We start from the raw sequence: 25,972 nt of genomic DNA, 5'->3' as shown, positions 1-25,972 counted from the left end.
TAAAACCAGAATGTCAGTGTTGAAAGAAATCTCTGAAAAGCTTAATGATGCATTGGCAGGAAAAAGACGATCAAAAACATGTGAATGCTATCTTACGAATTGTTAAAATGTTTGTATTAATGAATGTACATGCAAGAACTGAAACCTCTACATATGTTTATAATGGTTATTAAATGTTATGTAGTAATTGTTGTCTACAAGCTGGCTTGAGAGGACTTCAGGGTTTAAATAGTCTGATTCAAGTGGAAAAGCTTGGAATAATTCACATTAAACGATTGCTGATAAATGAGCGGATCAATGGCAAGCAACACTGAGAATATTTGAATAGATTGACCTTTGAATGGCTGAAAATTGAAGGACTGACCATTGAGGAAACATAATTTTTAAGTCAACACAATTAATACAATATAATACATTATTCCGTGCAATCGCACTTGAAACCACTTGTAATTATTAATAATATTATTATTATTTATCTCATTTATCCAGACGATTAAATCAAACACATATTGTGTACTCACGAATTGTTTTCACTCAGTATTACCTAATTTATTATCATAATCATTAGATCACTTGATATGTTCATAAATGCTGATTGAAGCTCCAGCTAAAGTCTGTTAGATAAAGTTAAAGACGATCTTACAGTGGAGATCTTGTTCGAACTGTGTCCCTTAGTTGCCATAACTGAGATCATTTGCAGGGTCGAAATTTTAAGAATCAATTTTCGCAATTTTCTAGACGTAATCTTGCTGATTCTAGTTAATTATTTCATTTAATTTAATATCATTAAAAGGTTACACTTTTTTGATAACGAAATTTGACTTAATTTCGTGAATTAATTATGCTTAGTAAGGCCGAACGCGATGCCTCTCGAAAAGAGTTATTTCATTTTATTGTAATTCTGGTACATTTAACTGTAAATTGATAAGAAATAGATTCCAAATAAAAATGGAATCAACTTTGATTGTTGAATACGAATGGCTAAATAAGCAATAAAGGGGATTTATTATTTTGATAGAAGTCATTCATTCAAAAACAGGTTCAATGTTGATAACCATCATGTTGCTACATTGTATTATCATTGGATTCCTTCCAGTATTTCACCAATTTTGCTCGTGTTGATAAAACCCTGGTAAAAGTCCTGATGGGCAGTACATAGTTGTTGTCTTGATTGATTATTAATACAAACAAAGCTGTTTATTGTACTTAAAGGAGGCGTTTAATGGTTATCTTCGTCCGATAACTCGGATTGACAAGATTCAAGTTGATAAAAAATGTTCTTAATATAAAGCTCATTTCTGGTAAACATTTTATTTTAGTTTTACTGTTTCCAGTTGAAAAAAGATGTTTTTAATTAGTAATTTGCTGTCATCTCAGCCTCTAGTTAACAGTTTGATTGGGCTTGCCCTCTTCTGGCTGGTAAAGTATTTATTTAATACAATACAAAGGATTCGTTCATTACCAGCTGGTCCTTGGGGTCTTCCTATTGTTGGCTATTTACCCTTCATTAAAGATGATATCTATCTTGTGTTTGACCAATTATCTAAAAAGTATGGACCAGTTTATAGTTTGAAATTGGGTTCTTTCGATGTGGTCTTGGTTTGTGATTGGCCTCACATGAAAGATGCTATTGCCAATGATGCCTTACTTGCTCGACAACATGAAGTATTTTTCCCTGGTGTGGTTGAGGGACGTTCATTTGCTGAAATGTCAGGCGACCCTTGGCGCGAACATAGACGTTTATCACTCCATATTTTACGAGATGTTGGTCTTGGAAAGAGCACAATTGAAACATTGGTCAAAGAAGAGGTTGACCAGTTTCTTTCAGCCTTGGAAAATAATGGTAAACCTGCCGATTTTGAAAAATGTATTTCTCACTCTGTTGCAAATAACGTCTCAATTTTATTGTTTGGCCATAAATATGAACGTGATGATCCTACTGCTATCGCAATTTCATCAGCAAATACCGAGGTCGGACGTAGTTTTAGCTTCGCCGGTGTAGTGGCTTTTCTACCATGGTTGGCTGAGCTTGTGTTTAAATTTGAATTGTTTAATGTGACCAGATTGAAAAAGTGCTTTCAAATCGTCGATACACATATTCAAGATGAAATTGTTAAACATCAGGAAAAAAATTCTCAAGAAGTTGTAGATTACATTGATGGTTATCTTGTTGAGAAGAAAAACAGAGAAAAGCAAAACAAAGTGGACGATAATTTCACCATTAATATATTGAAACGAAATGCTGGTGCATTTTATGGAGCTGGAACTGAGACTGTATCAAGTACAATGGCATGGGTAATGGTATATCTAGTCAAATATCCAGAGTACCAAGATAAAATACGTTCAGAGATAGCTGATGTTATTGGGTTTGAAAGAAAACCGGATTATGTTGACAGAAATAGAATGCCATTTACAATGGCTTTCATCCATGAAATACATCGAATCGGTTCTGTTGTTGCAAACAATCTATTGAGAAGAGCATCAAGTGATACCAAAATCGGAAATTACAATATACCCAAAGATACTCTGGTCATCTTCAATTTCTGGTCAGTTAATCGTGATCCTAAACTGTGGCCTAATCCAGATGAATTTGATCCAACTCGTTTCCTTACTGAAGATGGAATTAAAGTAGTGAAACCACCTCATCTTATACCTTTCAGTGCTGGTAAAAGGAACTGTCCAGGTGAAAGTTTAGCCAATGTTGAACTGTTTTTGTATTTAGTTTGTATGTTACAAAAATATCATGTCAAAGTTAAACCAGGAACTAAAATTTCGACTGAAGCCATGTTTGGTTTATCAAGACGTCCATCTCACCTACCAACTTTCATCTTTGAGAAAATTTCCAATTCCAACTAAACTTGCATGTTTCTTATGTTAATATTTGTGTATCAAAATGATTTTTAATCTGATGAACTGACAGAATGTGAATTTACCATTTGTTTAAATAATCATAAACTTTCAGCGCAAAATTAAATAGATATTTTTTGACTGTAAAATACCCTCATTTCATTTGGGATAAACACTAGTGTCAGTATCAATAAATGATTTAATTTCAAGTGAACTTAAGAGTCTGATAGCACACATTTTAATATTTGATATATTATTAATAATTTAATTCATAAGATAGATGATGGACTTAGGACTAAAGCCGTGAAATGCACAAAATTGAAGGAATGAGAAATAGCCAATTAAGACAATTTCAAGTCATTTGATCAGTGAAATATTGAAACGTATTTGCAACTATGCTTTTTGAAAATTATTTTATTTTATCAGATTATTTGATAATGCATATCGGAAAATACATGAAGAGTCGTAATTGAAATAATTTCAAGCCATGTTTTGAATGCAATTGCACTTAAATATTTTTGGTTTTTTTGTTTTATACACTTGAATATTTTGATGAAATCACAGGGTTACTGATCGAAACAATATTTTTGCTATTATTTCCCATTCTTCTGGTGATTTGGTTACTTTTAATTTTAATAACTTTTTTATCCATTTGGGTCGTTTGTATTGTTTGTTTGATGAAAAGCAATTGAGTTTTTATTTTTAGTTCATTGACTGTTTCAAGGATCATGATCAATAATCTTACCTGTTGAATATGATATTGGTATGGGTTAATACAAACGGTTTAAAATCTTAATATCTTTTCGAAGCTGCTATGGCCTATCTGACTATCGATTAATGTTAGTTGATTACATTGACTGAACGTTTGATAAGTCAATTTACTCTTTATTTATGTAAATATAATAAGTATTATGCCAAATATTGACACTAAAAGTTGTGGTTTCATTGATAATAAAAAATGTATAATTATTATTAAAATATTAGAAAAATTTATTGATCACAGAAAACTTTTTATACAATTTTTTTACAGTTTCACTATAAACTTGGTTTTGGCTGGTATTGGTTCAAATTTGGTTCATGACATTCAGAGGTAGGAAACAATCCTAAGAGTTGTTGCGGCACAATTTAATTTGACTGCGGATCAAAATCAAAATGATCATTTTTTAGAAGACATAATTGACATTGAATGAAAAATGTAGATTTTTGAGAAAAGTGAAAGTGGATTGGCAAATGAAGGCTCAACAGGAAACAGGAAATTGGATTAAGACTGGATATGCAAAAATTTGCATAATTTGATATTGTCTGAGGCAAGTTAAGGCTAAATATTGGCAAATGTTTAAAGTAGTCTGTCTGTGGCTATCTTCAGGTTTATGGCGAAACATTTTTTAGCAAATTTCAACAAAAAATGAGAATATCTATAAAATTAAGAAATGCAGGTATGTTTACCCTGTTAATAAAAACATGTATCTCTACTCGACTTGTCTGGTTAGTAAACACCTAAATAATTAAGTTACAATTTTGTTTGCTTATCGACCGAGCCCGAAACCAGCTCCACCACCGATTCCTTTGACTCCTGCGGCTCCAGCGGCTCCAGCAGCCTTCTTGAATCCACCAGCGCCAGCAGCACCGGCTTTACCACCAGCTGCACCTGCTGCTCCAGAGGCGAATCCCTTTTTACCACCAGTAGCTCCACTCTTGAATCCAGAGGCTCCAGCAGCACCAGCGAAACCACCTTTAGCTGCTTTTCCTCCAACAGCACCACCGGCAGCACCATGAGCAGCAGATTTGCCGAATTTGAAACCTTGGCTCATTCCGAACTTCTTGACTACACCGATCTTCTTGTTGTAACCAGCTCCTCCAGCCTTAGAGAAACCTCCCTTGGAACCAAACTTTTTACCGAAAGCACCAGAAGCGAAACCACCCTTAGAAGCAGCACCCTTTGATCCACCAACAGCTCCTTTAGCGCCATAAGCTGCACCTCCCTTTGCTCCTTTTGCACCAGCGGCATAACCAGCTTTTCCAGCCTTTGCACCTTTAAAACCGGCAGCTGCCCCACCAGCTGCTCCTCCTTTATAAGCACCGAGTCCTGCACCAGCTCCACCAGCGATTCCTGATTCGGCACCTTCTAAATCAGCTGATACATCTCGTCTTTCTCTTTCCAAAGCTACGTCTTCTTCGCCATCGAAAGTTTCCTCAGCATCGAATTCCTCTTCGGCACGGACAAATTGAACACAAAGGATAAGAGTTGAGGCAAAAAGAGCGAATAACTGAAACCAGAAAAAAATTGAAAAGTAAATTTAGTGAAAAAAATTAAAAATCTCATGTTAGTTAAACAATAATAGTTGTACGATATTTACCAATTGCTTGTTCATGTTGATTATTTGTGGTTTAATAAAAGTTTTCACTAAAATGTAGAAAAGTTAAAGTTGTTAAAAATAAAGAGTTTTTTGTTGATTTGAATAGTTTGTTTGATTTGTTACTATCTCAATGAGCTTCCAAACTCAACTTGTATTGTTGTAACTTTTTCCGAGCATTTTTATACTCAACTTTGGGAAGCGGGAAGAAAATGAGACAACTAAAGGTGAGTATATCCCATTAACCTTGTAATATGTTTTTCTTGATTCGAGTGATTAAGAAAATGAACCAATTATTAGCCTGGTTTGTTTTAGTGATAGTTTTGTCTTCCCTTGGATTTACTCGATAAGACAGATCTCGAGTAGGGTTAAATTTAGTTACAATTGCTGCTCATTGCATGATCAAGGAGCCATATCTCCGTTTTACTTTGTGTATGCAAAGATTTACTGGTTCTTGCTCATTTTCACTGGGAATTCCGTTCATGAGGTTTACTCAGGTTTTAACCAAATAAAATCACAGAGCTTGAAAATTTGACAAGTCAATCGTGAAAAATGTACACAGATTGCTGCAGTCAGAGGGAAATACAGAAAGTTAGTTACTGTGATAATTTTTGTTCTCGGGTGAAATGAATAGGGATAAAGGATTAACGTGAAAAAAGTTTATTTATAATCAATAGAGATTATGGGTTTGAAATCGAATTCGATCGATTGTTATTTTATATGTTATACAACTTTATACAATTATCGAAATACTTGATCAGCTGTAAATTTTAATGCAAAAAACTGAGATTGGAGGAATGGATGTGGATTCAAAATTCTGCAGAATTACTCTTTGGTTTTACGGTGAAATCTTTTTTCTTTTGGATCAAAACCTTGTTCTTTCGAACCAAACAAGGCCCATTCTGGTGTTTCAAGAGCATAGTCGAGAGCATCAAACTCTTCTTTTCCATCACTATCATAATAACGTTTAACAAGGGTGATGAATTTATCGAAATCAATCCATGTATGCCATTTTCCGTTTATTTTGAATTTTTTCTGAGCGATCAGGACACAATTTGAATGTTCATGTTCGGAAACTATTTCCCAATCATGGTCAATTTCAGCCGCCAATGCTTGACTAAATTTAACAACTTCTTCATGCCAAGGAACATTATCCATAGTTATTTTTCCAGCTTTACTAGTTCCACAAAAGGTTACACCTTTGATTTCAATGAAATCTGGATTACCTTTGATGACAAGGTCGGCATAGTTTTCAATCTCATCTGTATTCCAAGATTTAACCAATGTTAATCTGTACACGGTTCGAATTTTTTTGTGGTATAAAGCCTCAAGACTGAATATGAAACGATCCCAAGAATTTTTGAAAAGTGGCCTGTCGATTCTTTTCAAAGCTTCGGGAGTTGAGGCGTCTACAGAGACATAAAGCTGTGTAATGGGCGTCAAGTTTCGTATTTCTTCAGGAAATTGTGCGTTGGTGACTAGGAAAGTTGATATGCCCTTATAATGGAGTAATTTAAGTAATTCATTAATTTTAGGATACATTATTGGTTCACCAACAAGGGATAAGGCACAGTGTCTCACTTTGAAACCTTCTTCAATTCTTTCAGGTAACACACCAGGTACACCTTTGAACTCGTTAATCATTTTTACATGATTTTTTATAATCTCCTCGACAATAAAATCTGGTTCATTCATTTGCCATTTCCATTCAGTTCCAACAGGATTTGTGTGATGACGCCAACAGAAGACACATTTATTGGCACAAGCAAGACTAGGAGTTGTTTCCATGCATCGATGGCTCTCAATACCGTAGAAGGTGTGTTTATAGCATCCTCCTCTACCTCGAAGCATTGATTTGGTCCAACGACACATTTTGACAGCAGAATGTGATCCAACCAATTTATATCCTTGTTTGGTGAGATTTTTTCTGATGATTTCATTTGTCATTTCTTTAACATCACCATTAGAAACTTTGTTTTTCTCGGGTAAAGCAACTAGATCTTCAATGTCCCCAATATCATTTCGATTATTATGCTCGTCCTCTTCAGAGTCGTCTTCCTCTTCTGAGCTTTCATGTTGGTCTGAAAATTCATCTGTAGCAAATAATACTTCTTCATCGATTTGATCGATCCAATTTGCTTTAGCTTTACTTGACTGAAGTAAAAGGTCAATATTGGCAAGTACACGGCTATACCATGATTCTGCTACTTTAAAAACGTCGTTCCCACTGTCTTCATCAAAAAGCTGAGTATCGAAAATTTTTACAGCTCCACTTTTGATAAATAATTCGTCAAAGTCGTTAGCTGCTTTACAAAATAAATCTTTGTAAACAGAATTTCCTAAGCCGAAGATTGCGAACGTGATTTTCTGCATCTCTTCATCATAATAACCAGCTTTTACTTTTGAAAAAAAATCAGCAGCTGAAGTAGGAGGATTACCATCGTCGTGGGTAGAGACAAAGAAGACAAGAGATATTGCACGAGAACCAGAAACTCCATGCTCTTTCAAGCAATTTTTCAGATCAAAATTAGCTACATCAACTAGTATTGGCTTGATTTTATCAGAACAGCTAAGATCTCTAATTTTCTCATACATTAAGCAAGCTAATTTTCTTGATGTACCTGTCTGTGTGGCATAAAGAATAATAATCACATAAGGTTGGTATTGATAGCCACTAGGAACATTTACAGCTGAGCAACATTTGTTCTCGGTAGCATCATCTTCGCGGCCACAAGCATTTTGGCAGCATCCAGATTGTCTCTCAGCATCATTTGCAGCTTTGTCTTCAAGTTCTTTAATTTGCTTCTTATTCCGGTATATGTAAGCCACAGCAAACGTTGATATTATCACAGGTACAAAAAATCTATGTGTTAAAATGCCACTTAATCCTGGAAGGTTAAAAAATCTCTCCATGTCAGGGTGACTGATTTGTTAAAATTTAAAGGTTGGTATAATGTTAACTTAATATTAATTAATTATTAACTAAACACAAACAGTTGATGAACAATAAATTTATCTAAACAGCAAACTAATTTTTATCAAACGAAATGAAGCTTAAAATAGCCAACCAAGTTACTATGGGAACCATTACTTACCATGGTAATTACGACATCATACATCAAACATGTAAATTGAAAGTTGTCTTGTTTCTGGTGAAATTAATGTTTACCTTCTTGAATCTCAATAGTATTGAACCAATACTGATTTAAGTCTTCGTTATTATGTTAAAAACGTCTTCAAGCTTGCAACTCTGAAATTTTAAGCAATGGCTAATGTTGAAAAATCATTTGATTCTTCATCTTCTTTTGATGATGAAGAGGAAGGTGATTGGACCAAGGAAGCCAGTTTCATTGTAAACGAATTCAAACTTGTTGTTAACGATATTCATGTCTCACAGAAGCTGAAACAATCTGAAAATCGAATCTATTTCAATTGTGAGACTAAGGAAGGCAACAGGTACTGTATTGAATTTACTGCTGCTGGATTTAAAATTGTTTCCAACTCTTACGATACCATAAATGAGGAGGAAAAGGATAAACAAGAGGAACAAGAAAGCTCTATATTTTATGAAACCATGAACGCTTTGCTTGATAAAGTGAGTCCACTGTATAGAAACGCATTTAGCGATCAGCTTATTAATAAGTTGAACGCTTATGCTAGTCAGTGATCAAAGCGGTTATGCTCAATATTTGATCAAAGTACATCAAAGTTAACCTCCGATTATTCACCTTGATGATTCCATTTATAATTAATTATGTAGTCCAATAAAAATTTACTGTAATTGACATTTAATCACTATTTTTTCAAAAGTAATAATTTCATAAAATATCAAGATACAACATCAATTTATTTTAAAAAACTAGAGATTTTTAAATATCGCAATTAAAATGGATGTATGATCGAAGTGAAACCTGAATAAGTATCAATTGTATTACTAATTGTAGTAAAATTGGAAGTGCTTGAAATGTCCTCAATGCTCTAGTTGATCATTTTTTACATTTTTAAAATAACACTCGTTCACTGACCGTGTATGAATATTATAGAATTCAGGATTCATCTTCGTAAACATAGTTAATTTGTCAATAGTCAAGGTTCATTACATGTATACACTTTTAAACGACGACATTTTAGGAAGGATTTGAGCAAATCTATGGAAAAGTCAGGTTTGCTCATTCGGATGACATTTTTTTTTATTTGATAGTCGAGGCTTAAGACGATGATCAATGATCAATCACAATGATGTATTGAATCTTGTGAATACTTTTCTTTAGCAAGAGATGAAAATCGGAAAGGAGAGAGAAAAATAGATTCTCATTTAAGATTGTTGATGATGGTGGTCTAACATAGTCCAAAAAAGTGTTCAGGCCGCTTGTGTCATGAGAGGGAAGCAATACAACTTTGAAACTGATGTTTATCTTTAACCTTTCCCCTGTTTGCTATTTGGTTCATCAAGTATCTGACTCCAAATCTTGTTCCAATCAATGTTAAACTCATCCCAAGATTTTGCCCAAAATTTTGTGACGCTTGGATGCTGAATTCGAGAAGCATTTAAGATATGCTTCTTTTCGCTTATTCGAAGCTTCTTTTGTTCATAGATCCATCTCTTCAGATGTCTGAAGAATAAACAATTGTTATTTCATGAATATGTCTACAGCTTAATTTTGTATTAACTTACTTGATGAATGGAATTGCCATGAAGAAAACATTAGCATTGAGATCTTTCTCACTTTTATGAGTAGGTAATTTACTCACTGGAAACCACTTGATGTCTTTGATCTCACCTCGAGTTTGAGCGACAAATTTCTCGGATTTATTAACACCGGGAACAATATATAATCGAACATTTGTGTCTCTCACTTTCAGTTCGATGTAATCATCAGCTTTAATCAAACGACTACAATCGAATCCAGTTTCTTCTTTGACCTCTCGACAAGCACAAAGAACAGGATCTTCTTCTGCATTAACTTTGCCCTTCGGAAAACCCCAACTTGTTTGGGAACAAAACCCTTGTACCATTAAAACCTAGTGAAAGATGAAAATATGTTAAAACCATACAATGAGAATTATTTACTGAACTTACATGCTCCATGGCATCATCTAAAAGTATGGCCCCATAAGTGGGCACATTAGACTTATACTCTTGCCATTGTTTAAAATAAATGTCAAATTCTTTGAGAAAAATTTTCAGAAATGGGACATGATTAAACATAACTCGGGCAAAAGCTCGAAGTTGCACCTTAGGTAAGCTAGGTCGTTGGACGCGAAAAAAATCCTTGTAAAACCAATGGGCTGACTCGATTTGAAACATTGCTCTGATGACGTTTTCCCGCTCATGTTGAGGCAGGTTGATGATGAATCGACTTGAGTGAAGAAGCAGAAAATAAAAGATATGGATAGGTTAGGTTAGCAATGACAGGTGAGAATTGTTTGTTCATCTTTCAAATTAAAACAAAACATATGATAGGAGAAGGGTAGAAACAAATGATATCAGTTAAAGAAAGCATAATCAGTCACAGAAATATCGAGTATAATATTAAGTATTCAATAATAGTTACCAAAAATAAGGTTTTATAGTAAATTTACTCACCTACTCAAGTCATCCAATATGTCAATTGGAATTGAAAATGACTGGTTATCTGAATATTGCATCTTTTTGAAAACGATGGAATATAAAGAACTGTAAAAAAGAGGTAATCAATAAATAAAATAGACAATGAGGGTCAAAGATGATGATGAGCAATTAACATGGAAAAAGGAGCGAGAGGCGATCCATTAAGTAAAGATGTGAGAAAGCAAAAGAAAACAAAAATGAGTTCTAATCATATGCTTCTTTTCATTATAGAGGGTAGCTAGGTGATGATAAAGAGGCCGATAAAAAAAGAGAGAGAATGGAGACCAAGTTGTCATTTAACTGTGATCAAATGTTGATTAGATCGTTTTGATTTGTTTATTTATACAATTTAACTATTTTTTAACCAAAGTAAAAAATCATTACATCAAAAGAACGGACAATATTGATCCTTTGAATAATTAGGAAATTATTAGACTGACCCCCGATCTTGCCATGACGTACTACAAGTTGGATGCTTAAATCAAAACAAACCATCAATTAGGACCTTTGAGTGTTCTCATCTAAATAATATCAATAAATTATCGCAAAATGAAGAAAGTTATTTATCCTGGTAAAGGTGATTTACCAGAATTTCATCCGGAGTCAAAGGTAAGACATTTTGTTTGATTACGTATCACAATACCTCTATTAATCTGAGTTGTCTTTTTGAAATCCATTTTTTTCAGGCTATCTTTCATTTTCAAACCATCAAGATTGTTAATGGCGAGGAAAAGATTATTGATGATAGTCGAAAATTGGGCAAGCCAATGGAATTACTGATTGGTAAAAAATTTAAACTAGAAATTTGGGAAACTCTCATCAAAACAATGAGGATTGGTGAAGTTGCTCGTTTCCATTGCAAAGCAGCTACAGTGTTAAATTATCCTTTTGTTTCCAAGCAATTTCGTAGATTTGCCAATAATGGAGCCAAAGATGAACATGGTGATAATGAGGAAGCTCATACCCATGAATCGCATTGTTGTGGAATGGCTCTTCAAAAGTCATGTGGTTTCAGTGATTTGGATGAGCTGATTAAATCACCAAGTGATTTGTATTTTGTCATTGAACTTTTAGAGGTTATTTCTCATGATAGCTATGAGAAGGAGATTTGGCAAATGACAAGTGAAGAACAATTAAGACAGACAGGTGATTTAAAGGAAAAAGGGAATCAAGCCTTTCGCCAAAATGATTATTCTACTGCCTGTCAATTGTATGAGAAAGCTTTAGCCATTCTAGAGCAGCTTATATTAAAAGAGAAACCCGGAGATGAGGAATGGATAGCTTTAGATGAAATGAGAATACCATTCTATTCCAATTTGGCCCAATGTCGACTCAATCTGACTGATTATTATGCCGCTAGAAGAGCTTGTGATGAAGTGATTAAAAGACAAGACAAAAATGTTAAAGCTTGGTTTCGACGAGGCAAGGCCAACCTTGGTATTGGAGAATATGATTTAGCGGTCGCTGATTTTGAAAAAGTCGTTTCTTTGGACCCTAATTTACAACAAACAGTGGCCAAGTATCTGGCGCAAGTGGAAAGAGAAAGAAAATTGTCTATCGAGAAAGAAAAAAGTATTTTCGCGTCAAAGCTTTTCAGTTGAATGACAATCGAGGACAATTTAGACGAAATAACTATAATCATGTTCATTGTTAACTAATGTCATCAATTTTATTATCAATTTGTCATTTAATTATGATCTAGTCACAAGTTTTAACCAAGTTATAGTTTTTCTCATCAATCTCTTTTATTAATATTTGCGTGTATTTTTTTGTATTAATTGTAATTGTTATTTATTTTGTACAATATATTTGCATTTTATTCAACCAGATTAAAAGACGATGTTACTTTTATCCAAAACCTATTGTTTATCAGTACAAGTACAATACGAACATTTTTTCGATTGAAATCAAAATTATATCTCGACCTTTTACGTAAATGAAAAGGATTGATAAAAAACAATAGAAGTTATAAATTACAAAATCTCGATAAAATCGGGGCTTAAACCAACTTGAAAAATCTTTCCGATTTAACTCAAATATTGAATACTAGAGGGCAGTAAGTGATGAAATCGGTGTTCAATTGAAACAAACCAAGTTATCAGTAAATTCAAGTTAGACGATTTTCCGAAACTATCTTGAGATAAAACTGGCCAAGAAATTAATTTATGATATTTTGGCAGCAGAATTGGCATGCCAATAAATATATCAACTCCAAGAATAGCGATCAACTCCAATCCGTTCGATATTACTGTGATAATGATCAGCGAAAGTCTCACAACTTCTCGAGTTTCATTGAATGGTTTTTATAACAAGATAGAGAGTTTGAAGTAGATTAATTGGGAATATTACGACTAGATAGGTTATATAAATTCAGGGCTATTCAGCTAATATGTCTCTTAGAGCAAGCGATTTGCTTGCTTTCTAAATCCACTTTTCGCTAGCTGTTTGTTTTGAGTCTCATCCACTCACTGGAGTTGAAACACACTTTATCAATTCAAAAAGAACTGAAGAAAATGAACTTCCATGTTGATCAGATATGGATTGACAAAATAACGTTGAATAATCTTGATCTCAGCAACAGTAATAATAAATCTATCTTAAAGCACTTATACTCAAATCCCAAACCAGTAATCCCTCTGATCGCGAAGTTATCCTCGATTAGCATTTTATTATTGCCTGCATTTATTAGCTGAATATTCAGAATGTAAATATCAATATGAATATTAGTTTTCATGAAAACTAAATAAGAAAAGTGAAAAGGTTGACATCTAAATAAATTATCTTCTATTAAATATGATTTGGGAGTTAGGAGTTAAAAAATCCTAATTGTTTTCTTGCAATCAATGAAAGCAAAATGATATTTGTAACTTTAAATGAAATAATTTTTTAATTTTGGCAAAGATAATTAATTTCAATGTTAATCTGTAATCTGTCTAAAAGTTCAATAGTTTGTCACTTGCTTCTGAATCTTTCTTCTATAACATGTAATCTAATAATATTTATTAATAATACCCAATATCACTGAATATAACTGCTATTATATTTCAGTGTTCAATAAAGAATTGAAAATCTACCTCAATTGATTGAGTTGCCGGAAAATAGTTGCTCTAATGGTCTTAATAGTGGCTCTAGTCTGACCCCAACGAGCCTAACAGTTTAATTCCTAGTCAACTTAATTGGTATAATCAAATTTTTGAATAAACGTCATTATTTGACGTAATAATAAAACTAATTCAAGATACATTTCTTGGTTTATCGCAGTATGTTGCCATTAACTCCCGATGTGATAAATCAGTAGCAATACACTGAAAATCCAGGTTACCTCTTATATGTTATTTGATATCATAATTTTGTTTACATTTCTATCAAACATTACCCTTTAATTATAATAATAATAGTGTAACCATTGGTTATTCGATGTCCAGTGTTTACCAGAAAAACAAGTGATTATAGAGTTTTCTGATAATCAATAAGACTAATAGATCAACTGAATAGAATGTTTATTTGAATTCATAAATTTCAATACTGATCACAACATTGATTGATTTAGTAAACTTGGTTTTGAGATTACAAGAATAAGACTAGAAATTATTGAAAATACAAACTCTAAATGGTTTAAATTAATCAAAATGGAAATATAAATTATAATGAAATAGTCTGGACTGAAAAAATTCTGACGTTCAAAACATTGTATATAATCGATGTAAAAATGATTATTTTGTATGATTTGAATGGCCTATCCTCTTAAAAATGGATCTTTGGGTTTCCTCTTGTTTCCAAGTAATTTGTTAACATTTTGTACACCCGAGAAGGCCAATGTTGTGGATGATCTGTGATTATCTGGTAATTTGGTTGATAATGCTCCTGGTTTATTGTTTGATTGGTCATTGAGGTGAACATCGTCCTTCATTGAGCCATTATCCAGTTTATTTTCATTGTTTTGCTGAAAAGCTTCTTGATTAGAGTTTTCATTGCCAGTGTATGCATAATGAATTACACTCGAGCTATAAATGGATGACTTGGGAATTGTATTTTGTCTTGAAGAGTCTGTTGATGGGAATTTGTTAATTGAAAGATTGTCCGTCGATATGGGAGATTCTGGTTGAGATGAAAGACCCGAATTTCGTCTTGAAACTAAAAGGAAAGAACAAATATAATGATAAAGAGTGTTCGAGGTGATCTTACATCAAGTCTACTGTTCACACAAAGTCTAGGTAATAGTCTAAGTTGATGATAAATTACCTGGATAATAATTTCTTCCGTTGCGCTCCTTAAACTGTTCACCAATGTTTGGATTGACATTGGTGTTGGCATTAACGTTGAGCTTGGGCTGATTAGGTGATGGCTTACTGAGGGAAGTTGTCTGGTTAGATGGCGTTTCGTTTTCTATCTCTTCGTCATCACCTTCTTCTTCATCTTTGTCATCACTTCCATCGTCATCGTAGTCGTATTCACTTTGGATGGGCAAAGAATCTTCTTTTTGTTCTCTTTTGTCAGCCTCGAATTTTCCTTTTGAACCTTTTTGATTAGATGAGCCAAATGGAGATACTTTATTAGCTATTCTTCTGAGATTTTTCAGGTAAACTGTATCAAATTTCGGACTACCTTGACTAGGCTCATTGTCTCGAGAAATAGGTTCATCTTCATCTTCATCGTCATAATCATATTGGCTTAATGATCTCGCGGTTGAAAATGGCTTGCTGTTATCCCCAAAAGCTTCAGTCTTTTGCATTTTACCAGAAATGGTACCAGAATCACGAAAAATATTAGCAACCGGTTCAATCAATGGATGGCCATTTGAGTCTGAAAAGATTAAAAGTGAAGCTATTAATTGAAATATATTAGTAAATTAGTCCATTAGGATTCTGAGTCAAATCCTTTTCAAACAATTAAGGATTTAGAAGTAATTAGCTTAAGATTGTATTATAAACGTTTGGGTTGCAACTAAAAAGACACATTTAACACAATTGTTACATTTATGCACACTTTTACACAAACACTGCAAAACAAATGGGCAGAAACGGGTAAAAATGGATTTTTTGCGAATTTAGTTCCTGTCGGTTTGTAAGGACATAAAAACTGAGTCCATTTGTGCTGCTAAAAAATTTCTCAGATCGATAGTTTGCGAAAAAATCGAGTTCAAACTTGAAACTTCGATCGCCATTTGTACAGTTAGAGAAGCAGATTTTTTCATGAAAGTTGATTTCTCTGGTTGATATTTCGATTATCAACCAGTAGATGCTCTTATTTTAAGAAAAAAAGTTTTCAGTTTCCGTAAAACAGATCAAGTGCGATTTGAAATTAAACTTGTCGCATTCAGTGACCATATAAGTTAGAGAACTGAAACTTATTTTTGGGGCTCAAAAATTGTTTGGACACACCGTGAATCAAATAATTTATCCGATCGATCAATAGTTCTCTTGATATTGGCCTTTGACCTAAAAACTTTGACCATCGATAAGTCGAGAACGGAATTACTCATCATCATCATTCTTTGGCCAAATATTAGTTTTCATCATGGGCTATAGCAGTATGTGACTCAATACTGAATAAAATCTGAGGTAATTGATTTAAGCATGATTTGTGTTTGAGTAACCATCTAACTTTATCAACAAAGTCTCAATTCTGCAACATAAGTAACCCAATGCTTTAACTTTTTTGGCAGGACTTTCAATGATTTAATATTTTGATATACTATAGCCCATAATGAGAACTAATATTCGGCCAAAGAATGATGATGATGAGTAATTCCGTTCTCGACTTATCGATGCTCAAAGTTTTTAGGTCAAAGGCCAAAATCAAGAGAACTATTGATCGATCGGATAAATTATTTGACTCACGGTGTGTCCAAACAATTTTTGAGCCCCATAAATAAGTTTCAGTTCTCTAACTTATATGGTCGCTGAATGCGACAAGTTTAATTGTAAATCGAACTTGATCTGTTTTACGGAAACTGAAAACTTTTTTTCTTAAAATAAGAGCATCTACTGGTTGATAATCGAAATATCAACCAGAGAAATCAACTTTCATGAAAAAATCTGCTTCTCTAACTGTACAAATGGCGATCGAAGTTTCAAGTTTGAACTCGATTTTTTCGCAAACTATCGATCTGAGAAATTTTTTAAAAGCATAAATGAACTCAGTTTTTATGTCCTTACAAACCGACAGGAACTAAATTTGCAAAAAATCCATTTTTAGCCGTTTCTGTCCATTTGTTTTGCAGTGTTTGTGTTAATTTTTGCATTTCAAAAAACCTTTCTTTTTAGGTAAAACCAGAAAATTTGTAATGACAACCATTTTGATTTTATTAACACTTTGCTTCAAATATTAGTAGCATGTTAAATTAATTATGTCAAATTAACAAATAGAAACACCTGAAATATCAAATGTTTAAAACAATGATTGAAAGATTCAAAGAATGACTTTACTTTGGTGAAAGTTTGAAACTTTAATTCTAAATAAACAATTCGTTTCGATATTTATCCATCACGAATTGAGCTAACCAGGTAAAGTTAGTGACCTGTGCAGTTGAAAGAAGATGCTTTTTGGAAAAGTGTTGAAGGGAAACTCAACTTTTACTCACATCTTGATTTGATGGATGGATTTTGTACCTGTTCTTGACCATTAAGAGTTTCCTTTGCATTATTCGAATCATTAATTTGTTTAATTATTTGCTCTAATGTATAGTTTGTTGGTACCAAGTTGAAAGTTGTAATGGAGTCATTTGAAGAGTCAGGGAAGGTTTCCAATGATGATGGCACTGTTGATTCACTCGTTGAATTTATATAATTTTTAGACAATATTAAAACACAAAGAGATAGAAATTGTAGGAACTGAATTGCATACATGATAGGAAACTCTTGAACTTATTGCTGTAGAGTAATTATGCGATGTAATTTATTGGAATAAGATTCACTGATACAAAATATGGAAGAAATTGCTGTAAATGAAGACTTAAAATTAATAAACTAAAGCAAAATTTAGGTTAAAATACAAGAATAGCTTCAAGTTTCACATTGCATAAGGAAATAAGCACAGGAATCCTGGGAAAATGATTTGTGTGGCAGACGATGAATTTAGGTGAGTTTTCCAAAGGTAAACATTGCATTTCGTCGACACAGAAAACAAATCATCATTGGGACTACGGCAAACACGGTTAGTAAAAAATTAGTTCAAAACCATTAACAGTTGATTTGTATCTGGTAAAGACGAAAGAGGTTGAGTTAAAGTGGGTTGGTGCGATTCAACTGCAGAAAGCGAAGGTTAACCAGTTACAACTATTTCCGATTGAAAGACAAATTGAATAATACAGAAAGAACTTAAAGGAAGCAAAAATATTTAAAATAAAGATCAATGTTTTCTTGATTGTTCTATCATAAGATACAGTGAAACAATGAAATTAAGAGCTTGCTATTAATAGATCAACTCGGAAGTTGAGAATCGAAAGGTAATTGTCCATTTAGTATTGATAAGTTAACAAACATGAAAAAGAGAGTTACAAGATCATTGGCTTACAAGGGAAACGCGCGAGGTTCCTCAATAGGCCGATCTCAATAGACAAATTTCATTTGATAGAGAAGGTTGAGTTATGGAATTAGATGGAAAATGCTCTTATAGACTTGTAAATATTTTAATGTGGCCCATATCAACGAAGTAAGCCTTGGCAATTTTCTGACCCTTTCTTACTGAACTCACTGTCAGTAACGTAACTTGGCAGTTGATCAAAATAATTTTTCAGCACAAAAATTCATTGTTGAAAATGATGAGCATACAAAATAAACAGCCTTTGTGAGTGTAGACGATTAAATAACATACAACACAAAATGTGGCTATTTAGTCAAATGTAGGTGATTTTCACCGCTCTTTGTAACGCTCTTTTCGCTAATGAGTGAATAACCGAGTTATTCAGCCATTCAGGGTTAAAATGTTGGAATACGGTTTAAGTATTTGATGTCGCGTTGTAGTTTAGTCATAGTCTAGAATTCAGGGCTTTCCCGAAATGCTCATTTAAGTCTTATTTTATTGAAATGAACAGGTTATTTCACCATAACTTGCTAGCTCTCTTTAAATAATGTCAATTTAAAATGGTAAAGGAACCAACTTTTCGAGTAAAATAAGCTGAAATCCAAATTCTCTGAACACTTTTTTCGTCTAATGTTTACAAATTCATTTGAGAAATTCGATGATGATTCAATTTATTGCAAATAAAACTTTTAGAGTCATTTTTCCAAGTTTTAGTTACAATTAGCAGAAGTGGTTTTGTGGATTAGCATTAGTGGACAATTAGACTAATCGAAATAAAAAATACAATTAAATCTGTAGAAACACTTGATTCAAGTTCGAATCGAGTTGGTTAGTCCTATTTCCTCATGATGAAGACTAAATAGCAATTTAGAGGAATATTACACTAAATTAAAACAATTTTTGGAGGAAAATTAGAGCTGGGAAAAGCCAAACGGGATGTGTTGAATGATACAAAACTAAGGACTTTTGATACAAAAATAAAGATTATCTTGATCTATTTCGATCAAAGCAAATGTCGATTGGTTGTGAAAAATGAAATATCGAACAAGGTTTAGCATGATTAAATAATCCAGATTTCACAACAGTTATGAATAGTCGAAAAATGGAAATAAAGATTATGAATTTGATTATGGTAATAGCGAAATATACAGTTGGTGAATGAGTTACACTTTTGCATTGTCAGTCAGCAAACCTTGGTTAAAACAATGTAACGAAGTAGGCAATCCGGTGGTTGTCATTGAATTAACCGCGAGACGTGAGTTGATTGATTTAAAAGGTTTAGCTTGCGATTTACCGAGTAACATGATTTAGTTGATAAAATGTAAATCGGTGAAAACAAAAAAAAAGGAACCAAAAAAGCAATATTTTAAAGAGAAGGAGAAGAAAAAAAATGTTTGTTCTAACATTTTTTAGTCGGTGGTTATAGCAGGATATCCGTTCAATCGTTAATCAACTAATTAATTTGCTTGGTTGACCGAGCGAGTTAAACAATATTTGAGTAAACTGTGGTGTTGGTGGGTTTTTGTATAACATTTATTACACAGGGACACAAACATGATAATGAATTGTGAGCTTGGTTTTTCAACTGAATTGGGTAAAAACTGGTAAAATTATAAAACGCTGAAAAGACAGCCAATGATGACCATGATGGTTGAGATAAAATGGCGGTTTGGTTTCAATCACGAGTGACAAAAGTAAGACAAAATTAAGAAACTGGTAAAGAGGCGGGAACAGAGATAAGGATAGGGAGTCGGTGATTCATTTTTCATTTTGCTATATATAAAGACAATTAAGACTTTTCTTTTACAAATCGTCTGACAATTTTTAATAACTTTACTTCAACATTTGAAAGTGAGTTAAGCTTTGCAAGTTAGTGTCATCGGTTAAAGTAAACTCAACATTTCAACAATCTTTAACTGTCAACAACCAAAAAATGAATCCAACGGTACGTTTTGTGATTTTTCTTGAATCTGGTTTTCTTTTCTCGAGATTTGGGTTCAACTGTTTTCTTAGTTACCAGGATAACTGTGTCTTCTCTCAACCCAAATCTGGATTTATTTGTTATCAACTTGTTGCTAACTGGATATTTTACCTTTCCATTTTTTTCTGGTTTTAATTTTATTTTCTGGTTTCTCTTTTATCTCAACTTTTGTAGATTGTTAAATGTGTTACAACAATATTATCCCTCAATTTAATAACACTGGTTCATTGTCAAGGTGAAGATCTTGGTGGCCTTGGTGGCTTAGGTGATCTAGGCGGACTCGGAGGTGGAGGTGGTGACCTCGGCGGCCTAGGAGGCTTAGGTGGCGGTGGTGGTGATTTAGGTGGACTTGGAGGTGGAGGTGGTGACCTCGGAGGCCTCGGAGGATTAGGTGGTGAAGGTGGAGGCCTCGGAGGTCTAGGTGGTGAAGGTGGAGGCTTCGGTGGAGGTCCCGGTGGTTTTGGTGGATTTGGCGGAGGCCAAGGTGGTGGATTACCTGGAGGCTTTGGTGGCTCCGGTGGAGGTATTCCTGGTGGATTTGGAGGTGGCCAAGGCGGTGGATTTCCTGGTAAGTTTATTTTTTCATTGGCTCCAAATGCATGTCGTCCTTATTATGATCATCAATCTTGAATCGTCAATATCTCAAGGAATAGTGATAAATTTTAGTCAAATTATTTACTCTGTTAAACTAGGAGTGCATTCATGTTGAAAAGTTGACATCATGTGACAGGAGAGAAAAGAACTAAGATTGAAAACAAGGAAGAAGAAAAAAAAAGAAAGAAGGAAAAGTAAATAACTTCATGAATTATTCAGAATGTGAATTACGATTTTGATTTTGATAATGTTGATGACGATGGTGAGAATACACTTCAGTGTTTATTCATCCTTTTCTCTTCCTTTCTTCCTATTTTTTGTCATTCTCTTTCCCTCCCCTCTATCTTTCTCTGAATTTTCATCTTCTGATAAGATTGACCCAGTCAAAGAAGCTATTAGAGCAGGGAAGTTATCATAGTAATATTGTCCTATCATCAAAAAAATCTACAATCTAAAGCGTATTAATTCATTTCCTTAGCATTGAAAGACTGCTTATTTTAAGCAAATTAAGCAATTTTATCGCAAGTCGATCTTTTCTCTCATCCTTATGATTAACAGTTACTATTTTGGCTTGATTATCCAAAAAATTCAAGTTAACCTTTAAATGATCAGCCTGGGTTGAGTGAAAACTCGTCAACTGTATCAACAGCTTTTGTCCTTTACAACCAGAATCAATTTGGTTGCAATATGATTACACAACACTTATTATTAGATAACCAAAACCCAAATTGAATACGAAAACAGTTGAGAAGAAAATAAGAGAAAAAAAGTGAAAAAAGAGCGAAATAATTCTCTCTTTTCAGGGTCAAATCGTAGGAAATTACCCAGTTAGTTCCGCTTTTTGTTTACCTTCAATGATGAATGTTCACTGATCTTTATGGATCTTGACTAGTCGAGCAAATTCATCACCATATTCAGTGAGCAACAACAGAAAGTGTCGACCTTCAACAATTCACAGTAAAGCAATAACCAAACAATGAAAACTGAACCCAAAAAAAAGTGTATCAACAATCACAAAAATAAAACCTAAAGGTAAACTGAACAAGTTCATTTCCGTTGAAAATGATGTCAACCATGTGGCAGTTTATTCAAAGTCATTTTTTGGTGGAAAAGACACAGTTTTTGTTTCACCGGAGATTGCAACTTTGAAACTAACAATTCAAATCTAACAATATTAAAATGGTCCACTTGATTCAAGTTGATACTCAAACTGTTGTTGATACCGGCAATGGTTAATGGTTTGATGATGATTAAAAACAGGAAGAGAAATGGTATTGACCAAAAGAGAGATAAATTAATGATAAACTGACCAACTAATTGATCAAGTTAATTAACTGTTCTTTTCTTTTATTTCCAGGATTTGGTGGATTAGGTGGTGGACAAGACTTTGGTCTTGGTGGTCTCGGAGGCGGACAAGGTTTCGGTGGAGGCCAAGGACTTGGCGGTGGCCAAGGACTAGGTGGACTTGGAGGTCTTGGAGGACTTGGTATTCCTGGTTAGTATGAGATCTCTTGAGGTTTATTAGGATAGTTAAAGGAGAGACAATAGAAACAGGTAAAATGACCATTTTCATGGGAATAAACTAGTCTAGGGTTTTATGCTCAAAATGAACATTTTTAATCATCATTATTACTCAATGACTATAACTTGATTACAATTGACCCGAATCAGCCAATTTTTATTGATAGGCAAACGTAAATGAAAGATATAAAAAGGCAAAATGTTAATTTTTACTGGTGAAAATGTTATTACTGGCAGTCAAATTGTTAATGTTGATTAAAATTGAAGATGAGTAGAGTGAATTATTCAATTATATTATTCTCATTCATTACTTTTTGCCTTTCATCAAACAAATTGAGATTGATTAAGGTTTACATGGACTGGGATACAATTTAATTTAACCTTTTTAATAGGAAATTATGATAACCCATAATGAACCCATGGTCATCATGATACTTATTCTGCCCATTCAACTATCATCTTTCATGATGAACATCTATTAACATGGCAAAACATTTTTATGTTTTGCATCCATAAAAAAAGGAGAACCAAAAACAACGAAAATTGAAAAACAAGCAAATTCTCGTAAATTTTAAATAATAATGAAAAGTCTTTCAATTGTTCATTATTATCCATTTACAAGAATAATCTATTAAATTGAAAACAATATCAGTTGAAAAATATAAACATGTCAAGAGTATAGTCAGGTCAATATATTAGCCAATTAATCTGATAGCAAAAAAAAGGAAGAGAAGAGATGAGGAAGAAGAAAATGAAGAAGAAAAATAATCCAAAATATTTTTCATCTTCTATTACTTTATTGCTTGAAACTATTATTACGATTCCCTGTCACTTGAATATCATCAGTTGCCACTGGTAACCAATTTCATGATAACATAACTCTTCTGTTAATACTAATAATAATCATAATAATAGTGATATGAGCATAAATTTTGTCTATTACTATGCTTGTTGAGTTCATGGAGGAACATGGTAAAGATAGAGAGGAAAAGAGGCTGAGAAAGATTTTTCTTCACAGAAGAAGAAGAAGAAGAAGAAGAAAGTTCCGAAAGAAAAACAGAATCATCTGGTATAATGAAACTCCATAGATCGATTGGAACATGTAACACACAAATTTCACTACTTTGTTATCAGCCAATGAAACTGGTCAATTTACCTCCCACTTTTCATAATCAGTTTACATCAGTTGCATGCATATTAACATCTATCTGTTTCTAATATCACATTTTACTCCCAGTTTTACCAATCTAACTTTTTTATACACATTTATATATTTTATTACATTGTATTATATATATAAAACTGTTTCTCTGATTTCTATCTTTTTTCTTCTTCATTTTATTACTTCCTTGTTCCAGTTTATCTTCATCTTCTTAGCCATTTCTTTTACAATCTTGCTCATCAACTTTCTCTTACCAACTAACTAAATAGGCTCATCAATTTAACCCATCATTGAACTGTTGGTTAAACTTGAGTTAGTAATAGAAACATTTCATTGGCGAATCCATAATGAAAATGATTATTTTTTTGTTTGTCTCATTAATTTGCACCTCAATGGACAGATTCACACGATTCATTGAAACATTTCAACTAATGATTTTCTTTTCATCTTCTTTTCAGGTCTTGGTGGTCTTGGTGGCTTTGGTCCTGGTGGTGGTGCCGGTGGAGCTGGAGGTGGTGGAGGTTTACCCGGTCTTGGTGGACTTGGTGGACTTGGTGGCTTCCGAGCTTAACCCATTTGATCTTGCCTTTTGACCCAACAACCTCGGAACACTTTATTTATATGAAAAAAAACCAAAAAACCTAAATCAATTATATTCTTGAAGCCAATTACAGTTTCTTTTTTGTTAACTGTTGAGAGAAACTGTTTTATTAATTTAAGAGTTATTTCCCCTCTTTTTCACCATTTTGATGCTCAATCGATTGATGATTAACTAATGAGAAATGGTGATTACTGGATTATAATGGCGCTGAGTATGATCGTGGTGATGATGCAGATAATTATTGTTGTAATGGTGGGCACAATTAAACTATAAAACACATTAAGATCAAAGCATCAACTTGTAATCGTTGTTATCACCATATCCATATAAATATCATAATTATCGTCAATAGTCGACCTTGTTTTATTTCCTTTTATAATTGCTAAAATACGTTCATCACATCTAATTGTTATCATCATTCTTTCCCTTTTTTTATACTTCTTCATTTCAACCTTCATCATCATTTAAATAAAAATGAGATTAATTCAATTAGAATGTTGTAAAAATTCAATTTGCTCGGAATATCAAACATTGTACCAAAAATATTGATGACTGTTACATTTTAGGCAATCTTTCAACAACTATTCTGGTAAATTACACAGTCATTGATTAACCTGACAATCTAATTTCATAATTAACTCTCTTATTTAGTAACACAACATTTAACACATTATCATTAATCTGGTTAAGACACAATTAATTGATAAACAGCCTTACGGTTAACTTGATGTTTATTTTACTAGACGATAAACATTAGCTAGTAAAATTGAAGCAACCAGAATAATTAACCCGAATCTAACCTTTCAATAATCAAGGAAAAAAGAGGATAACCAGAAACTCACAAGATGCCATGATGATGCAAAAATGATACATGATTACAGGATTTCATCCATACTGATAAAGGTTAAATCTCAGGTTAACCAATTACCTGAACAAATCATCATAATCATGCAAGTCACCACAGATGTAACCATAAAGTCTAGAACTTGAAAAAACTGGTTAATCTGTTTCCAACCACAATTCACTTGTTAGCTATGTAATTCAACCAAAAATGGCTCCCATTTTCATCCAGTAACCAAATTGTAATATCAATGAATGTAGCCAACGTTAAACTGCAACTGTAAGATAATAAGATAATAAAAGAAGATTGATAACAATTTATCAACGATTGAGACAAAAAACGAAAACAGAAGCGCAAAAATTGGTTGAGAAAAAAAGGTTAAGAGAAATAAGATAAAAATGAAACAAAGACTCACCTAAATTGATCAATTGACACATTGACTGTTACCATTAACCGCAGACAATTAATTGATTTCAATCCACAATTAACAGCATAAACATAAATATTAATTTATTGGTAAATATTGAATCGTAAAATGAAACAGCATTAAAAAGAAGAAGAAGAAGAGAAGCAAAATCACATTTTCTTGCGTTGTTTTTTTCACCTAAACCTTGTTCTTTTTTTCCCTCTATCTTTCATTTCACGCTAACTTATTTTTTTTACTTTCATTTCTTGCCAATCATTCTTATCTTCCTCTTCCTCCCTCTTCTCTTCCCCATTGTCTCTCACTCTTTATCATCATTTTGCTCTCTCGATTCTGCTCTGATCATTCTCTGTCTGCTTTAACTGTCTAATTTTCTCTTTCCACCCGCACAGCTCTTACTCACTGTCTGTCTTCTCTGAGTCAGTCAATTTATCTCTGTCTGCTTTCTGTCTCTGGCAACTTTTCTCTCACAGTTTTCATGCTGAAAGTTGTTTCTCTTTTCTGCCAGTTAA

At 33.3% G+C, this 25,972-nt stretch overlaps 7 protein-coding genes and 1 long non-coding RNA gene across 11 annotated transcripts; 3 read left to right on the top strand and 5 right to left on the bottom strand.

The window, feature by feature from the left end:
• The first annotated feature begins 1,138 nt into the window (after positions 1 to 1,138).
• Positions 1,139 to 2,996, top strand: LOC107361297 (cytochrome P450 2J4). Its single transcript, XM_015928087.3, has one exon. The coding sequence runs from the start codon at positions 1,345 to 1,347 to the stop codon at positions 2,854 to 2,856; it is 1,512 nt and encodes a 503-aa protein (XP_015783573.2). The 5' UTR covers positions 1,139 to 1,344; the 3' UTR covers positions 2,857 to 2,996.
• Positions 2,997 to 3,819: 823 nt separating this feature from the next.
• Positions 3,820 to 5,343, bottom strand: LOC107361421 (uncharacterized). The gene is made up of 2 exons (XM_015928252.3): positions 5,205 to 5,343; positions 3,820 to 5,114 (listed from the first exon to the last, which is right to left on the bottom strand). Exons 1-2 carry the CDS (start codon positions 5,217 to 5,219, stop codon positions 4,374 to 4,376), a joined length of 756 nt encoding a protein of 251 aa, XP_015783738.1. The 5' UTR covers positions 5,220 to 5,343; the 3' UTR covers positions 3,820 to 4,373.
• A 502-nt stretch (positions 5,344 to 5,845) lies between these two features.
• On the bottom strand, positions 5,846 to 8,987 carry LOC107361238 (S-adenosyl-L-methionine-dependent tRNA 4-demethylwyosine synthase TYW1). Its single transcript, XM_015928015.2, has one exon. It carries the CDS (start codon positions 8,112 to 8,114, stop codon positions 6,027 to 6,029), a length of 2,088 nt encoding a protein of 695 aa, XP_015783501.2. The 5' UTR covers positions 8,115 to 8,987; the 3' UTR covers positions 5,846 to 6,026.
• DCP2 (decapping mRNA 2) lies at positions 8,973 to 10,983 on the bottom strand. Of its 2 annotated transcripts, none has more exons than XM_015928018.3 (4): positions 10,789 to 10,983; positions 10,282 to 10,636; positions 9,877 to 10,223; positions 8,973 to 9,814 (listed from the first exon to the last, which is right to left on the bottom strand). In XM_015928018.3, the coding sequence occupies exons 2-4, from the start codon at positions 10,507 to 10,509 to the stop codon at positions 9,619 to 9,621; spliced, it is 771 nt and encodes a 256-aa protein (XP_015783504.1). In that variant the 5' UTR covers positions 10,510 to 10,636; positions 10,789 to 10,983; the 3' UTR covers positions 8,973 to 9,618. The 2 variants fall into 2 exon arrangements, with proteins under 2 accessions (XP_015783504.1, XP_015783503.1); XM_015928017.3 differs by having other exon boundaries at positions 10,282 to 10,561.
• Positions 10,984 to 11,288: 305 nt separating this feature from the next.
• LOC107361239 (AH receptor-interacting protein) lies at positions 11,289 to 12,670 on the top strand. Its single transcript, XM_015928016.3, has 2 exons — positions 11,289 to 11,421; positions 11,499 to 12,670. Exons 1-2 carry the CDS (start codon positions 11,362 to 11,364, stop codon positions 12,411 to 12,413), a joined length of 975 nt encoding a protein of 324 aa, XP_015783502.1. The 5' UTR covers positions 11,289 to 11,361; the 3' UTR covers positions 12,414 to 12,670.
• A 1,618-nt stretch (positions 12,671 to 14,288) lies between these two features.
• LOC107360975 (uncharacterized) lies at positions 14,289 to 20,126 on the bottom strand. 2 transcript variants are annotated; one of them, XM_025160595.2, is made up of 4 exons: positions 19,741 to 20,126; positions 17,396 to 18,011; positions 15,055 to 15,615; positions 14,289 to 14,946 (listed from the first exon to the last, which is right to left on the bottom strand). In XM_025160595.2, the coding sequence occupies exons 2-4, from the start codon at positions 17,658 to 17,660 to the stop codon at positions 14,549 to 14,551; spliced, it is 1,224 nt and encodes a 407-aa protein (XP_025016363.2). In that variant the 5' UTR covers positions 17,661 to 18,011; positions 19,741 to 20,126; the 3' UTR covers positions 14,289 to 14,548. The 2 variants fall into 2 exon arrangements, with proteins under 2 accessions (XP_025016363.2, XP_015783180.2); XM_015927694.3 differs by lacking the exon at positions 19,741 to 20,126 and having other exon boundaries at positions 15,055 to 15,330; positions 15,418 to 15,615; positions 17,396 to 18,621.
• Positions 20,127 to 20,151: 25 nt separating this feature from the next.
• On the top strand, positions 20,152 to 24,684 carry LOC107361383 (uncharacterized). The gene is made up of 4 exons (XM_015928203.3): positions 20,152 to 20,281; positions 20,492 to 20,885; positions 22,269 to 22,406; positions 24,053 to 24,684. The coding sequence occupies exons 1-4, from the start codon at positions 20,270 to 20,272 to the stop codon at positions 24,163 to 24,165; spliced, it is 657 nt and encodes a 218-aa protein (XP_015783689.2). The 5' UTR covers positions 20,152 to 20,269; the 3' UTR covers positions 24,166 to 24,684.
• Positions 20,880 to 25,863, bottom strand: LOC149094600 (uncharacterized). 2 transcript variants are annotated; one of them, XR_016197771.1, is made up of 4 exons: positions 25,452 to 25,815; positions 24,122 to 25,313; positions 21,761 to 22,403; positions 20,880 to 21,059 (listed from the first exon to the last, which is right to left on the bottom strand). It is a non-coding gene; the product is annotated as an uncharacterized LOC149094600 (long non-coding RNA). The 2 variants fall into 2 exon arrangements; XR_016197770.1 differs by lacking the exons at positions 20,880 to 21,059; positions 21,761 to 22,403 and having other exon boundaries at positions 23,180 to 25,313; positions 25,452 to 25,863.
• Between the last annotated feature and the right edge of the window lie 109 nt (positions 25,864 to 25,972).

This window comes from Tetranychus urticae, chromosome 1 (assembly GCF_039701765.1).
Source record: "Tetranychus urticae isolate SD_2017Ah chromosome 1, NJAU_TeUrti_SD_1.0, whole genome shotgun sequence".
Classification (NCBI taxonomy): Eukaryota; Metazoa; Arthropoda; class Arachnida; order Trombidiformes; family Tetranychidae; genus Tetranychus; species Tetranychus urticae.
Note: the sequence above shows the minus strand (reverse complement) of the source record. Positions and strands in the feature narration are given on the sequence as shown.

Bases quoted from the DNA above. Each gene is read 5' to 3' on its own strand.
- LOC107361297 (XM_015928087.3), top strand. From the start codon at position 1,345: ATGTTTTTAATTAGTAATTTGCTGTCATCTCAGCCTCTAGTTAACAGT.
- LOC107361238 (XM_015928015.2), bottom strand. From the start codon at position 8,114: ATGGAGAGATTTTTTAACCTTCCAGGATTAAGTGGCATTTTAACACAT.
- DCP2 (XM_015928017.3), bottom strand. From the start codon at position 10,850: ATGCAATATTCAGATAACCAGTCATTTTCAATTCCAATTGACATATTG. The intron at 10,562-10,788 runs GTGAGTAAATTT...TCTTCACTCAAG, and splicing joins ATATTGGATGACTTGAGTAG to TCGATTCATCATCAACCTGC. The intron at 9,815-9,876 runs GTAAGTTAATAC...TTTATTCTTCAG, and splicing joins ATGGCAATTCCATTCATCAA to ACATCTGAAGAGATGGATCT.
- LOC107361239 (XM_015928016.3), top strand. From the start codon at position 11,362: ATGAAGAAAGTTATTTATCCTGGTAAAGGTGATTTACCAGAATTTCAT. The intron at 11,422-11,498 runs GTAAGACATTTT...CATTTTTTTCAG, and splicing joins AATTTCATCCGGAGTCAAAG to GCTATCTTTCATTTTCAAAC.
- LOC107360975 (XM_025160595.2), bottom strand. From the start codon at position 17,660: ATGTATGCAATTCAGTTCCTACAATTTCTATCTCTTTGTGTTTTAATA. The intron at 15,616-17,395 runs GTGAGTAAAAGT...TAATCTTTTCAG, and splicing joins TCCATCCATCAAATCAAGAT to ACTCAAATGGCCATCCATTG. The intron at 14,947-15,054 runs GTAATTTATCAT...CTTTCCTTTTAG, and splicing joins CGGAAGAAATTATTATCCAG to TTTCAAGACGAAATTCGGGT.
- LOC107361383 (XM_015928203.3), top strand. The intron at 20,886-22,268 runs GTAAGTTTATTT...TTTTATTTCCAG, and splicing joins CCAAGGCGGTGGATTTCCTG to GATTTGGTGGATTAGGTGGT. The intron at 22,407-24,052 runs GTTAGTATGAGA...TCTTCTTTTCAG, and splicing joins TGGAGGACTTGGTATTCCTG to GTCTTGGTGGTCTTGGTGGC.